General features: G+C 42.9%; 1 protein-coding gene across 1 annotated transcript in view; it reads right to left on the bottom strand.

The window, feature by feature from the left end:
• Positions 1-1,184: 1,184 nt before the first annotated feature.
• Positions 1,185-14,496, bottom strand: part of Hsd17b3 (hydroxysteroid 17-beta dehydrogenase 3) — a 34,506-nt gene continuing 21,194 nt past the window's right edge. The window contains exons 6-11 of the mRNA XM_052157459.1: positions 11,034-11,069; positions 7,010-7,044; positions 5,769-5,850; positions 5,562-5,627; positions 2,000-2,146; positions 1,185-1,295 (exon numbers count right to left, since the gene is read on the bottom strand). Coding sequence (XP_052013419.1) covers positions 1,185-1,295; positions 2,000-2,146; positions 5,562-5,627; positions 5,769-5,850; positions 7,010-7,044; positions 11,034-11,069 — 477 coding nt within the window. The remainder of the gene's footprint in view (positions 1,296-1,999; positions 2,147-5,561; positions 5,628-5,768; positions 5,851-7,009; positions 7,045-11,033; positions 11,070-14,496) is intronic.

Raw genomic sequence — 14,496 nt, 5'->3', positions numbered from 1 at the left:
ATATGAATTGCCTGATGCTCTGAATAAAGTTGGATATTGCATGAGACTTTAATCCACCTCATTTTTTGGTTCTGCTCTCCCAGATGTATCTACCGACTAGAGCAGCAACACTAGTTGTCTTGCAGCCAAGGCACAGACTTGTGGAGATACTCCCATCATTGTCTCCTGAGTGCTGAGATGACTCTGTGCACAATCATGCCTAGATGTGTGTTTGGGTTTTCTTTTTCCATTTGTACGGTAAGTGTTCACATGTGGATATGGATATGCAAGAATTCCATGAATGTGCATGTGGGTGTCCATAGTCAACATCGGGGCATCTTCCTGAATCACACTCCACTTTATTGAAGTATGGTCCCTTATTGAACTCAGGGATCACCAGTTCGGGCTAGTTTAACTGTCCAGCTTTCCCAGGGATTCCCTATCTCAGCTTCATGGGTTTTTGAGATCCCTGGCTTTTGTGAGGGTTGTCAGCATTCAAACCCCAGGTTTTGTGGTTGCTCATCAAGTGCTTCATCCACAGATCCACATTTCTAGCCTCAAAGCAATGTCTTAAAATTTCTTTCTTCACTTTTATCTTTATCAGCACAATCTTACATAGACTGTAATATGAATAAAATAGATACACCCGATGATCTTGTTGTTGAAATGAAGAGGATTGGGGAAGACTAGAGACTGACCTGAACTAGTTGTTGCCCTAACACTTGCCCCCATCCAGTTTTCTGAACCTGTGAGAAACCATATTTGAGAAACTGTATGCTCTGGGCTCACAGAAGTCCTGGTAAAGTTTATCAGCATCAGGTATTGTTTGAGTTTTAAGTTCTACATACTTCTGTAAAGCGGCCCTCTAGGTAAGATCCTTCTAAATGTTCTGAGACTCAGCAGTTTCTTTTTTGCATATTTATTATCTTTATGGGGGTTCTTCCAGTGTTTCCCTTGATGCCAGTCTCCCTTTTTTAGAAAATACACCCTTTACACCCCAGCTTTTCTTGACATCTCCAAACTCGGACAACTGCACACTATGCCTGGCATGGTTTCCTTTCAGGAGGTAAAGGGTCAGCCTCTGGGCACTACTACCAATGAAGAACTCTGGATCTCCTTCTCAACTCTCCCTCCAGTCCCACCTCACCCTACCCCCACTCAACCCCAACTCTACCCACCCCCAGACATACACTGCCTTCCCCCAACTATCTGTGGCTGATGTTGCGCTTCAGGTAATCTGAGTATCTTGTCAGGAGAAATCTGTGTGCGGTGCTGCTATACAAGATTCTGGAAGGGATCAGGTTCAGAATTATTGCCTGAAACAGAAAAATGTGTGTCTGAGACAAGAGCAGAGCAAAGAAATAATATCAGACAGTCTGGAGTCTACTATGGGCAGTTCAAGTATAGTTCTAATATTTAAGGTCTTGTGACTTTACAAAGGTGAACTTCTTAGAGGCACAAGTTGTCATTTTAAATGCCCTTTGGCCATCCTGATTGTTCTGAAGTATATGTTAAATCAAGAGAACTCACTCTGTGTCAACTACCTCTTACACCTCTTTTTTGCCCTATGGAGCATTTGCTGTTCTTTCCTGAAGCCCCATTTCTAAGGTACCTTTTTACTATTCCTACCATGATTTCTTCCATGTTTATTTGAAGGGAAGGAAAACCTGATTAACATTTCTTTAGAGGCCCAACTTTACTGAAACACAGAGCCGAGGAATGCAGGAACTAATACAAGAAAGATCCAGGTGTTTGTCTTTCCTACCAAAGAACTTCCAGTAGCCACTAAGTGATACCTTTCTAAGTGGAGAAGTGGAGCTTTGGGGTTACTTATAGGCTGAGCACATAGGCCTCAACTCTTACTACTTTTCCCTGGCTGTACTGAGGCATGCTGGTCCTATAAGCTTGCTGTGAAAGAAAATGGCTGGCTATCCCACTAGCAAGGAAGAGCCAGCCCCACCCTGCCCAGGATGCCAGCATATAGCCCTCTCCTGCTGCTTCAAAAGAGATCACTGATTACCATGATTTCATAAGTGAGGCAGCCACAGGTTTCAGCTCCAATTGTGACATATTTCAAGGATTCTTTAACAAACTCATCAGCGGTCTTGGTCATGCTGGTTTTTAGGTACTTTGTCATTGGGGTTGAAACAGAATAAGGGGTCAGCACCTGCAGAGAAAAGTAGAGTATGATACAGAACCATCTACTACTGTGGCAGAGACTGGAGCATAGACACACATTTCACCATGCTCCTTTCTGCCTGTGAAATATTCTAAGCTCATTGATAAAAGACCCAAAGCTGGCACAAAACTGGAGAAGAGGGGATTTGACTGTTCAAGATAAGGCCTTAACTGCTCATCTCTAGGTATTCAAATGCCCACCAGAGGATGCAGGGAAGTGCCAGACTCAGAAAATAAAAATGCAGGACAAGAGTTATAACAGAACCTCAGGGAGGGCTCAGGGTACTGAGTAGTAGTAGGGTGTCTGCAGGAGGTCCTGGCTCAATTCCCAGAACTGCATACACAAATAAGAGGAACTCAAGGGTTGGGGATTTGGCTCAGTGGTAGAGCACTTGCCTAGCAAGCACAAGGTCCTGGGTTTGGTCCTCAGCTCTACAAACAAAACAAAACAAACACACACACACAAAATAACAATGTTAAAAAGAAAGAGGTACTCAAAACTGAAGTTCAGACAAGCATAAATTCAGCATAATTATACTCCAAGTATTGTATTGAATGGGTTTATGCTAGAAAGTCAATCAGCCAGGAGTAGTGGCATCTACCTATTGTTCTAGGGCTAAGGCAGGAGAATCAAAAGTTCAAGGCCAACTGGGCTACTAGTAAAACTCTTCAACAGACAAGTGTATTCACATTCCTTCAAAAATCAAGTTTAATTGCATACCCTGTATTAAGTCTGCCAAAGCTAAATGATTGAGGTTCTATGTATATTGTTCTAATACACATAACCAAAGCAGGAGCCACCTCAGGTACTCTGGACTCCCTCTCTGATCCCCAGTTAGGATCATACACATAATCTTTTCTTTTTCTTTTTCCTTCTTTCTTTCTTTCTTTCTTTCTTTCTTTCTTTCTTTCTTTCTTTCTTTTCTTTTCTTTTCTTTTCTTTTTTTTTTTTTTTTGATTTGGTTTTTTTTGAGACAGGGTTTCTCTGTGTAGCCCTGGCTATCCTGGAACTCACTCTGTAGATCAGGCTGGCCTCGAACTCAGAAATCCACCTGCCTCTGCCTCCCAGAGTTCTGGGATCACATAATCTTTTCTATTGTAGTAAGAAATATAAACCGTCACACTGCCTGCACTCTGGGAGTCCAACGCTGTGCTTTGATTTATATCTAAACATGTTGCAACCTGATGGAGGATTTGAAACCATTATTCTGATGTTACTACAGATGCAGAGACCTTCAAATCTTTATTGAGAGAAACAAAACAAAACTGAACTAAACACAACAAAAACAAAAACAAAAAAACAGAGCTGTTAAACATGCTCTCCTGGGACCCTCATAGTACAAAGAAATTGACTCTTCTGATCTCCACACTCACTTTTGTGTTCTCTCTCTCTCTCTCTCTCTCATTTGCTCACATTCTCTCTCAGGTATAATAAAATTTTTCGGGAAAATCATTCCAATTCTAGCTCTTCTGGCTTTATCACATCTCATTTGTAATTATGTTGCTTTATAACTAAATCCAATTGCTTGCCAGCTGGTCTACTTGATCTGGTTCTTATGTAAATGAATGCTGTGATCCAAAAGTCTTTCCCAGCCTCCAGGTTCTCAATGGGTTACCCTTTGAGAAAAATTCCAAATCCAAGGTTTTTAGAGAGGAAAATAATAATAATGTTTTCATTGTTATAGCTAACTTTGGTGGAGAAAACACCTTTGTGACTAAAATAAGGGCTCAGTAAATATTTTATAATTAGATATAATATGGTAACCTAAAAGGTAAGGTGATAATAAAGGCCATTTCATGGACAGAAAAACTGACTTTTAACTCACAATTTAAGCAAGCTACCCAGTATTGCTTGGGTGATGCCACAGAACTGGGATAAAATTCAGAGCCAAGGGAGCAAGAGTCAATTCAGTTGATAAGTTGGTAATGAGTGACTTTGTTGAAAGAATGACTAAGGTTGTCTTCAGACTCCTCCTACATACACACACACACACACATACCTACTCATACATGGACACACACACATAATTTCAAGTATGCCTATTTCATCTCTAATAATATCTCCTTCCCAGACTGTACTATTAAACCAGGCACATGTAAATCATTGACACTCAGATTATCTCATTGCCCATCTCAGGGACAGCAGTAACAACCTGTTTCAATTAGTGCAAGCAGTCTCCACATAATGGCTCTGTTCCTCCTCCCACTGCCCAAGACTAGAGTGTTGGAATGCCCATAACCCCTCACAGATCAACACCCCTCTAGGGAAGAAGATCCCTTTCCCTCCCCTAGTCCCAACACAGGTCAAGTGCTCCCTTTGGCTCCTTCTCCACATATCAGAGAGGAAACCATAGTTAGACCAACCCACGTTGTCTATTCTAATACAGCACCACATAACAAAGGGTCCACAGCATTTTTTCCCCAGATATCTCAGGTAGCTCAGGCTAACTTTAAACTTGCTGTGTAGTAAGGATCACCAAGAACTCCCAATCTTCCTGCCTCCATCTATCGAGTTATAAGATCACAGGCATATACCACCACATCCATTTTTTTAGAATTATTTATTTTATGTATATAAGTACATTATAGCTGACTTCAGTCACACCAGAAGAGAGCATCGAACCCCATTACATCACCATGTGGTTGCTGGGAATTGAACTTGGGAGCTCTGGAAGAGCAGTCAGTGCTCTTAACCACTGAGCCATCTCTGCAGCCCCCTTACCACATCCATTTTCATGCTGTGCTGTGGATGAAACTCAGAGTTTGTGTGTGCTAGGCAAGCACTCTACCAGTTGAGGTATATGAACAGCCCTCCAAGCATTTTCAAGCAACCACATGCATACTCACTTCCCCTCTCCACCCTGATGCAAGATATGTTCTATCCATTCACATTGAGGCAGTGAGAGGACAGTGATTGGAGGGGAGCGAGGAGGAGGAGCTAAGAGAAGGAGGGGCGGAGAGAGAGGGAGCCTGGCAGCTGCAGGAGGGAACAGAAGAGGAGCCAGGCAGATCTAGATGGCGTCAGATGAATTTCAGATGCTGAGAGGTTAGAAATATTGGGATAAAACTTTATCATTGTAATTTGGCATTATGTAATTGGGAGTTTCATATACATAAATATATTTGGTTAACTACTGGACTTGGAGCTGAGACCTGGTGGGGTGGAACTATATTTTAACCATTTCCCACTACACCACCCAACACCCAGAATGGAGGGAGGCCAGCAGAAATCTCAGCAGCAGGAGGGATTGTGGAGGCAACAATTGGCCTGGTCTTGATCAGGGGAAGCCAATAGCAGGACCCAGTCCATCTTCACCTGCACAGCCTATTTTGCAAAGGATGATGGACTACCACCCACCTAACCAAGGTTCCCACTTGGAAGGGCCTGTGATTGTCCACCTCACCTGGATAATGATTCCTTTATGTCTGTATTCCACATTTAGAGCCTTGGAAAATGTGCACACAAAAGCCTGCAATGAGAGAGAAAACACTTCAGGTTCTGATGCTTGCTTCCTCCTGCCTTAGAGACAGCTCCCTCAGGTTCCCAAGAGTATTACAGGTACTACTTGCTTGGAGGAAGAAGGAAGAAACTTGGGTAACTTGTCACTCACTTTGGAAGCTGAGTACAGGCTGTACAGAGGCCAGGGACGAAGGGCTGCTCCGGAGGAAATATTCAAGATGAGGCCTCTCCGCCTTAAAGACAGATGCAAAGGCTGCACTCTATCCCACAGCAAAGACACCCGAGGGCTGGAGCTGTCAGAACCCACCCTCTGGATTTCTGTGGCTCATGAACTGCAAGGGAAACCGTCCCCAAAGCCTAAAGGAGGACACTGTATGGTGATGTCACTGTGCAGTCTTGTGCCAGAAAGGGCTTGGTACTCCAAACAGGAGCTCTGCTAAGACAATGGTCTCCCTGCTGAGCTACAAAAAGGCAAATTGGCTCAGACTAGAGGAAAAGGGTAAGGGATTCTCAGCCTCAATGGAACCACATGCCCTGGGTCCTTTTGGACTCTCAGGGCTAACCTGTCACAGCAGGGACATGTGTCACATGGTACAATTTATCCTAGATGCAATGTGTTCACTCTAACAACCCTATGCTCTTCAGGGCTCTTACATCTTTCGAAATTCAATTTTTTTGTTCATTTCACTTTTTGAAACACAGCTATGTTGCTATATGGCCAGGGCAACCCCAGCTTTACTATGGAACCCAGATTGGCCTTGAATTTGTGGTGATCCTCCTGCCTCAGCCTTTCGGCTACTGGGAGAAATTATCTTTAATCTTCCCAGTTAGAAGCCCAGAGTTGGGTAGCAAGAAACTGCAAATTAGAATACAAAGCTATCCCCTTCCTACTCTAGAAAAATTAAAATATCAACTATTTGCTCTTAATGAATAACAGGTGATGAAAAGCCCTAACAGCTATTGTAATAAGGTGACCCAAATGTGGACTATTGGAGAGACGGAAAGGGGCAGTTACCAGGGAAACAGAGTACTCATTCTGACAAAAGATGGAATTCACAATTAAAAGGACATGGTGTTGGTCTGAGGCCAACTTGCTTCTTTTATATTCAACATGAGTTAATTTTCTTTTAAAGCCCATGTGTTTTGAAATGGCTGCTCTCAATCTCCCTTTAAAACAAGTTACATTGACCTTCACATACGCACATGTGGAGAGCTGGCTTGGCCCAGAATGAGCTCTTTTTCCCCAATAATCACAGTGTTATGTCTTCACCAGTTTTAAGCATCAACTAAACCAACAACTTGATGAACCCTCCACTACTAAGTCCCCAAGCAAGATGGTTGCTAAGGCAGGACAGCCACCTTGCTCCACACTGCTTCTGGGAAAGGTCTTACCTTGATTCCATGTTTTTGAGAACAAGCTGTGTCATCTATAAGAGAAGGCCAAGTTTAGACCTTGACAAAGCAACTAAGTAGCAATGAAAGGGTCCTTGGAGGAAGTTGGAGGAGCTTAATCTTCCTAGATGACCTTGAAAATTGCTGGCGAACCTTAGAGGCCATTCTGGCAACCTGAGAATCTGGCTAGAAGCCACAGCAAGCAACCTAGACAGATGGCAAATTGTCCAGCAGCCTCTTGCTTCTTCCCCGTGAAGTCTTCCTGGAACACAAGGGCACTGGAACTGGGAGCCTTGGCTTAAGGTAGCAGGATTTATTACAGGGATGAAGAAATAGCATGCCAGCCATTGCATACTTCACCCATGAGGTGGAACTGGGAACTAGCAGAACACTGAATGAGAATATAGCATCTCCTATACATTTCCTCAGATCAACCTACTCAGGGCAGGTCTGCAAAAGGAGGCGAGAGGAAGCAAGGAGACCAACAGCCATAGATATAATGTGTTCCTGTTTCTGTGTTGCCCAGGGTCCCTGCAACAGCTTCTAGAGAGACTCTCCTACCACTGAACCACATGCACCAGGCCACTATGTCAGTCCCACAGAGTCTCCAGATGGTCTTCCAGATGGCTGGGGTGGGTGGGACTGTAGTGAGGAAGACTCACAACTCAGTAAAAACTGCCTCTGCCTCCAAGGAAAATGAGAAAAGAATGAGAGGTTAGATTGAGTGGTACAAACTCCAGGGCACCACACTTTCATCTTGATAGACACACTTGAGTATCCTCAGTGTCTCCCAGAGGGGCTCTCTTAGCCTTACTGGGCAAACTATCTCAGTTATGCAGACAGCACTGGACAGCATCAGTTCCTGCCCCCAAAATTCCCAGAGTCTCGTCTCTGTGGTGGTTAATCTTCATCCTCAGTTTGACAGGCTCTGAAGTCACCTAAAGATACACATCCGGGTGCATATATGAGAGTGTTTCAGACATGTGTGACTGAGAAAGGCAGACCCTGAGAATGGTAGTGACACCATCCCCATCCCACGGGTTGGAGTCCTGGACTGAATAAAAAGGAGAGAGGGAACTAGGCATCAGCACTCCTTCCTTTCTGCCCCTGACTTTGGACACAACATGACCAGCTGTGTCACGATTCCTTCATGCTGCTTTCCTGGGATTGATGCACTGTGCCCTCCTTCACCCCCATAATGGATGACAGCCAAAGGAATCCTTACTTCTGTCAAGTTGCTTCTATCAGGTGTGTGTGTGTGTGTGTGTGTGTGTGTGTGTATGTGTGTGTGTGTATGCATGTGTATATGTGTGTGCTTGTAAATGTGTGTGCATGTGTATGTGTCTATGTGTGTGTTTGTATGTATGTATATGTGTGTATGTGTATATATGTATGTCTGTGTGTGTATGTGTGTGCATGTTTGCTCATACATGCAAAGACCAGAGAAGAACACCAGGAGTCTTCCTTATCCCTCTTCACCTTATTCCTTTAAGACAAGGCTTCTCTCCGAACCTAGAACCCACTTGTTTTTTGCTAGGCTGGAAGCCAGAAGGCACCAGAAATCCTGTCCCTGCTTCCAGGCACTGCAGTTACAGCCACACTCAACCTTTTCATGTGGGTGCTAAGGATCCAAACATGGGTCTTAACTGCGGAGCCATCTCCCCATTTGCACAGTAACAAAAAATTAAAGATAAAGTCTATCCTCCCACCTTCCTAGTTCCTCAAACTTTCTCTCCTACTTCTGCCCTTGACCAGCAAGAGCATATTCTTGCCAGACAGCACCTTTGAAATCATTGGGAGTTGTGAATCATGCTTCCAGCCAACCAGGCTAATGAGTGCATGGTATATTTAGAAGCTGACTTTAATTTATTTTCTTTGTTGCTTAGGGAGTTTAGTGTCTATAACAAATAAAATTTTAAAAATTCAAATCAAAGCATTTCTTTAGTAAAGGAATCAGAAGGTTATCAAGGGGACATCTAGCTGATCAAACAACCCAAGATTGAAAGATCAATGTTCAAAATAATGTAAAAAAGATTTTAATGATAAGCTTCAACAGTGGACCACATAAACCTTAAAGCCACATGAGCTGAGAGCTTTAAAAAGCCACAGATTGCTTAGCACACAAACCCCGTGAGCACTCGATAATAACCAAGCAGGAAGCCGTAACATTCCAGCTCGTTATAGAAAAACAACCAACGACGAACCATTGCCAGGGAGCTTATCCACCTGAAATTACTGCCTGTGGAGAAGGGTGCTGATCAGCTTCCTCTTCTGATGTTTGAAACCTGGTTCTCCTCAGCCATCTTGTGTTCCAGACCCTGAAACTGGACCCACATGCACCAGGCAACCCGAAATCAGAGTTTCCACCTTGCTTCTCCTTGCAGGTCTATTGACTGCCAACAGAGATCAACAAGACTGCCACATACAGATGTGAACTTCATGGATAAGCTGGGTGCCCAGCTGTGGAGTGAGCATAGGCAGAAAGCTCAGAGCTCACTCATTAGCTGTGTAGTGTGGTGGAGGCAGAGGGCTCTATGAACTTAGAGGAAGGGGAAACATTCTGTTCACACTAAAGAATTAACACCTCACCGTGTCACATGATCCATTCTTAAGCAGCACCTGTTTCTAAACTGTCTTTCCAGGATGTAGGCCCTCTTCTTCACATAGAGGTATAAATGGACTAGCTTTGAGAGAATCCTAGCATAAATGAGTCTGCAACTGACCCAAAGAAAGGACCCAACAGCTCAATATACCTGAGACATTGCTTCATCTAATACTATTTGTGTATCTCTGTGTAAAGGGAGGGGTGTGGGTGGTCATGCATGGCATGTATGAAAAGTCAGAGACCGATTTCAGGGTCTGCAGCACCTTCCACCTTTTGTGTAAGACAGACTGAGTTCTCATTGACTAGGACTTCACTATGTATGTCTTGCTAGCTGATTCACAAGCTTCAGGAGATCTGCCTGTCTCTGCCTCCTGTCTTACCATTGCTGGAATTATAGGAACATAACATCATACCTGAGATTTTAATTCAAATCCTCATGCCTGCAAGACAGCTAATAGAGCCATCTCCACAGCTGCTCCATCTAATACTTTTATAAGAGATACAGACTTGGAAATTCAGGATGGTTGGATAACTTGTTCTGTGCTGTCCAATTAATCACCTGCTGAGCTGAGCTTAGAACACATACTCAACAGTGATATGTCTAGGGTACATTCTAAAATCCTGAGTATAAAGCCTGAAACCAACACAACTGACAGTAAGTTTAACTTACAAATTAGACATAACAAGAGATTAATGACTAATAATAAAATATAGCAGTCATAATAATATAGTATAAACAAGAGTTATGTGAATGTGGTCTCTAGTCTCTTTCATGAAGGGACTGAGACTCTTCCTTTTAATGTTCTGAGACCATGGCTGACCACAGATAACTAAACCACAAATAAGAAATTACTGGGCTGAAGACATGGCTCAGAGGTTAAGAGGGTACATTCCCAGAACCCAGGTCAGGCAGCTCACAACCACTGGTAACTCCAGTTCCAGGGTGTCTAGTACATCTGGTGTTCATAGGCACCTACCTACCTGCAGTTATACATAATATGCATAATTTAAAAAATAAGATAATCAATTAAAGTTTTAAAAAAGAAGAGTCTACTATACAGATGGCCTTGAGTTTAATTCAACAAATACTGAACAACAGGCTCTTTGTCATCTTTCCTGATATAGTGAATGCCTTTATCTTCACAGAGACAACTAAACATTTTTTAAAATATTAAATTTTAAGAGAATTGCTCTGAAATCCTGAGGAAGTATTGGTATCTTCAGGTCTGATGCATTCCAAATGAAAAAAAATGGGGTTCAGATACTAAAGAAAATGAGCCCAGCTGTGTGTTTTCCTCATGAGAACAGAGTAAAGCAGGGGAAAGGTAAGGCCTAGCCTGTGTCCAAGAGCAGTTTAAGTTTGTGCAGTGTTTCAGTCTCTGTATTTTAATGTGTTTAGCACACATGTTCATCACGTACCTTGACTACGGAGGTAATGTTGCAGTGGATGAGACTCTGCAATAAATAATTAGACACAGTTAGCCCAGTCCTCAGAGAGTTGCTATCCCAGGGAGAAGTTGGTGTTAACAAAGAATCAAGCGGGCCACAGCTGAGTACCAGTGGTTCCCTCACGTGCTCCTAAACATTCTGATTCCTAGCTAAGGCTCGGTGACATCTGTTCTATGGTCCTACCTACATGTTAGCCTCAGCAGGAGAGCTGCCTTGAAAATTCTGGAAATAACAGAGCCTTAGGTGTCAACAGAAGATAGATGGTTCCTGATTTCTGGTGGTTGGAATGGCTTCTGATGAAGCAAAATCAGTGTACATACAATAGAAATCACACTTCAAATTTTGAATGTGTAGTTTCTCCAGGGCTGGTGGCATGTGGTATAATGCCCTTCTGCCATGCTGGACCTTGACTACATCCCAGACAGCCTCTCTTCCCTGAGGAAAACCCATCCTTCTGTAGTGTGCCATATCTGGAGCTGGGTTGGCCAGGAGGTTAGATGTACTGAGCAGTTTTTTTTTTTTTTATTTAGGATATTTTCAACAACATATGGGTTTATTGGGAGGAATCTTTTTATCATGGAGGCTAGTGTTGAATTTTGAGCTGGAGGAAGAAGGGTGAGCTTGGGGAGTCTAGGATAAAAAGATGAACAGTCAGATAATGCAAGCTAGAGGTTCTGGGCTACAGAAGACAGGAAAAGAAAATGCTAGAAGAGCAGGCAAACATAGGGAAGACTTAGCAACCTGGAACCATGGCTTGGGTTATGTACACAACTCTCTCTTAGAGATGCACTTATCAGCCTGGGACTCTCAACTGAATTGGGCTGCAAGCACACCCTAATTCACATGTACTCTTTAACAAGTCCTTGAGGATTCAGTTTCCATGCAGGTATGTTCCAAGATATAATTAGGATGCAGAAGTCAGTTATGGATGCATGCATAGTAAAGGAATCAGTCCTCTGAGTGAAGTTTTGGAGAAAAGGCACTATTTGCCATCTTCTATCTATGTATAATCAAACATGCATACGATTAAAATCAGATCCATTATGGGAAAGTACATTCAGTGAGCAAAGGTTGACATTATCCAAGCCTGTTGATCAAAACAGAGAACTGCCTAAGTGATGCCCCTCAGAAACCACCTCCTCTTCTTCCTAACCCCATAAATGAAGTCTCCAAACATGACCAGTCTTGAGTACTCCAACTCAAGGTGCTGGCTGTACTTGTGCGGCATACATGATCTGCACTCTTTAGTTTCTTCTTAAGAAGTTCTTGCCGGTTTGCAATCTGTTTGTATGTCTTCAATTGGTGTGTGTGTGTGTGTGTGTGTGTGTGTGTGTGTGTGTGTGTCTTTGAACAAGAAACCAAGAACCTGGAAACACCTGGTCCAGTCAGTAACTCCCTCAGGAATACGAGAATCATCTTACACAAGGGATGGAAAGAGGGAAAGAGGAAGGCACAGACAGGACCCCAAACACAGACAGAAAGAGCAACATGATAATGGAAGCTGCTGAAGAGAAAGACAGTCTTGAAATTGAGAGTTTGAAACAGAGATCACACTTGGAGAGGGGTATGTGGTGGGGCTGAGCATCAACAACCTAGTGTTTTCATGAGCTTTAATGATCAACCTGACACAGCCCAGAGTCACCTGAGAAAGGAGTCTCAGTTGAGGACGGATGGGCGTGTGGGCATATCTGAATGTATTGCCTTGACCATAGTGGATGCAGGAGGGCTCAGCACATGACAGGTAGAACTGTCCCTAGGCAGATGGGTCCTGGGCTATGTAAGAAAGCTGGCCAAACATGAGTCTGAGAGCAAGTCAGCACGTAGCATTCCTCCAAGATGTCAAGGTTCTGCTCTGACTTCCCGTGATGATTGGATCTAGAAATATAAGTCAAATAAACCCATCTCACACACAAGTTGCGTTGTGTCAGAATGTTTTTACTACAGCAACAGAAAGGAAACTAGGCCAGCTGGCATCATAGGCCAAGCAGCAGACACGGGGTTTAAATGGACCAGAGGGACACCTGCTCAACTGAGGCATGGAAGCATGAAGCCTGCTCAGACTGAGGCAATCCCCCACCTGCACCCAACACACACACCTCAAAGATCAGGACTGTGGAAAGGGTCAGTAAACAAGTGCCTTCTAGGGCTGTTCAATACATTTAAAAAAAATTCTCCTGCCCTAAATGTCAGTTGTGAGTCAGACCTCTCTGAACTTCCAGAGTCTCCAGCCACACAGAATCTAGGCCACGTGCAGTGAGCCCTGGGCATTCACAGGCTCCATTCTTGGGTTCAACTAACTATGAATTAAAAACCTTCAAAATGTACCTCCCTGTGGTGCTACTGGTTGCTGTTGGCGGGGAGTGTCATTTTTTATGTCAGTAGTATAGCCACTGATAAATTACCCATGCCCTAGGAAGTGGCAGCCCACCTAAATGGGCTGTTCATGCAAGCAATCCTAATAAAACTCAGTAGTTCATTTAAAAGAGAAGAATAAGATATGACAATGTCTTCTGGGTATAACATGGCCATTGAACTTAGGAACCCACAGCAGTGGTTGCCTGTACAAGATGAAACCAGCCAAGATTCCAGCATGGAGTGTTGAGGGCTAATGAGTCCCCAGTGCAAGCTGAAGCATTCTTAACAGCTGATGGCTTCTGGTAGAGGGAGAGTTTCTTTAAGGGTGTAGCCCTGTTAGGTCAATCACATTCCAATGGATGATCAGTAGGCAGCACAAATTGGATTTTATGTTATTTTAAAAAGAAGAAGAGGAAGAGGAAGAAGAGGAGGTAGAAAAGGAGGAAGAAGAAAGACTCAAAGTTGGAAAGGATGGGAAGGGTGAGATGGCTCTAGGAGAACTTGAAAGAGTGAATATTTCCCAAGAAATAATTAAAATATTAAAATATTTAAAGACATAAAAGTAGGAGGGAAATTTACTGGGAAGAAGACTCCAGAAAGAGTAAGAGGGAATAAGAAGAGAGGGTTATGTATCTCTATACATAGATGCATCTAAGAAATTTGTCAAAAGGCAAACTTTAAAGTTAAACTTAAAATTTTCAAAGAAAAAATATTTACTAAAATATATTTACTTAATTTAACTTTTTAAAAAATTCACAACTGCATTGAATCTGTATATTGCTTTTGGCAAAATGGCCATTTTAACTATATTGATTCTGGTGATCCATGAGCATGGGAGGTTTTCCTATTTGCTTCTTCCATTTCCTTCTTCAGAGTTTTGAAGTTCTTGTCGTAAAGATCTTTCACATGTTTGGTAAGAGTCACCCCAAGATACTTTATACTGTTTGTGGCTATTGTGAAGGGGGTCATTTCCCTAATTTCTTTCTCAGCCTGCTTATCCTTTGAGTATAGGAAGGCCACTGATTTGCTTGTGTTGATTTTATAACCTGCCAGTTTGCTGAAGTTGTTTATCAGCTGT

Source organism: Apodemus sylvaticus, chromosome 14 (assembly GCF_947179515.1).
Source record: "Apodemus sylvaticus chromosome 14, mApoSyl1.1, whole genome shotgun sequence".
In the NCBI taxonomy this organism is placed as follows: domain Eukaryota; kingdom Metazoa; phylum Chordata; class Mammalia; order Rodentia; family Muridae; genus Apodemus; species Apodemus sylvaticus.
The sequence above is the reverse complement of the archived record's forward strand: the minus strand, read 5'-3'. Positions and strand labels throughout refer to the sequence as shown.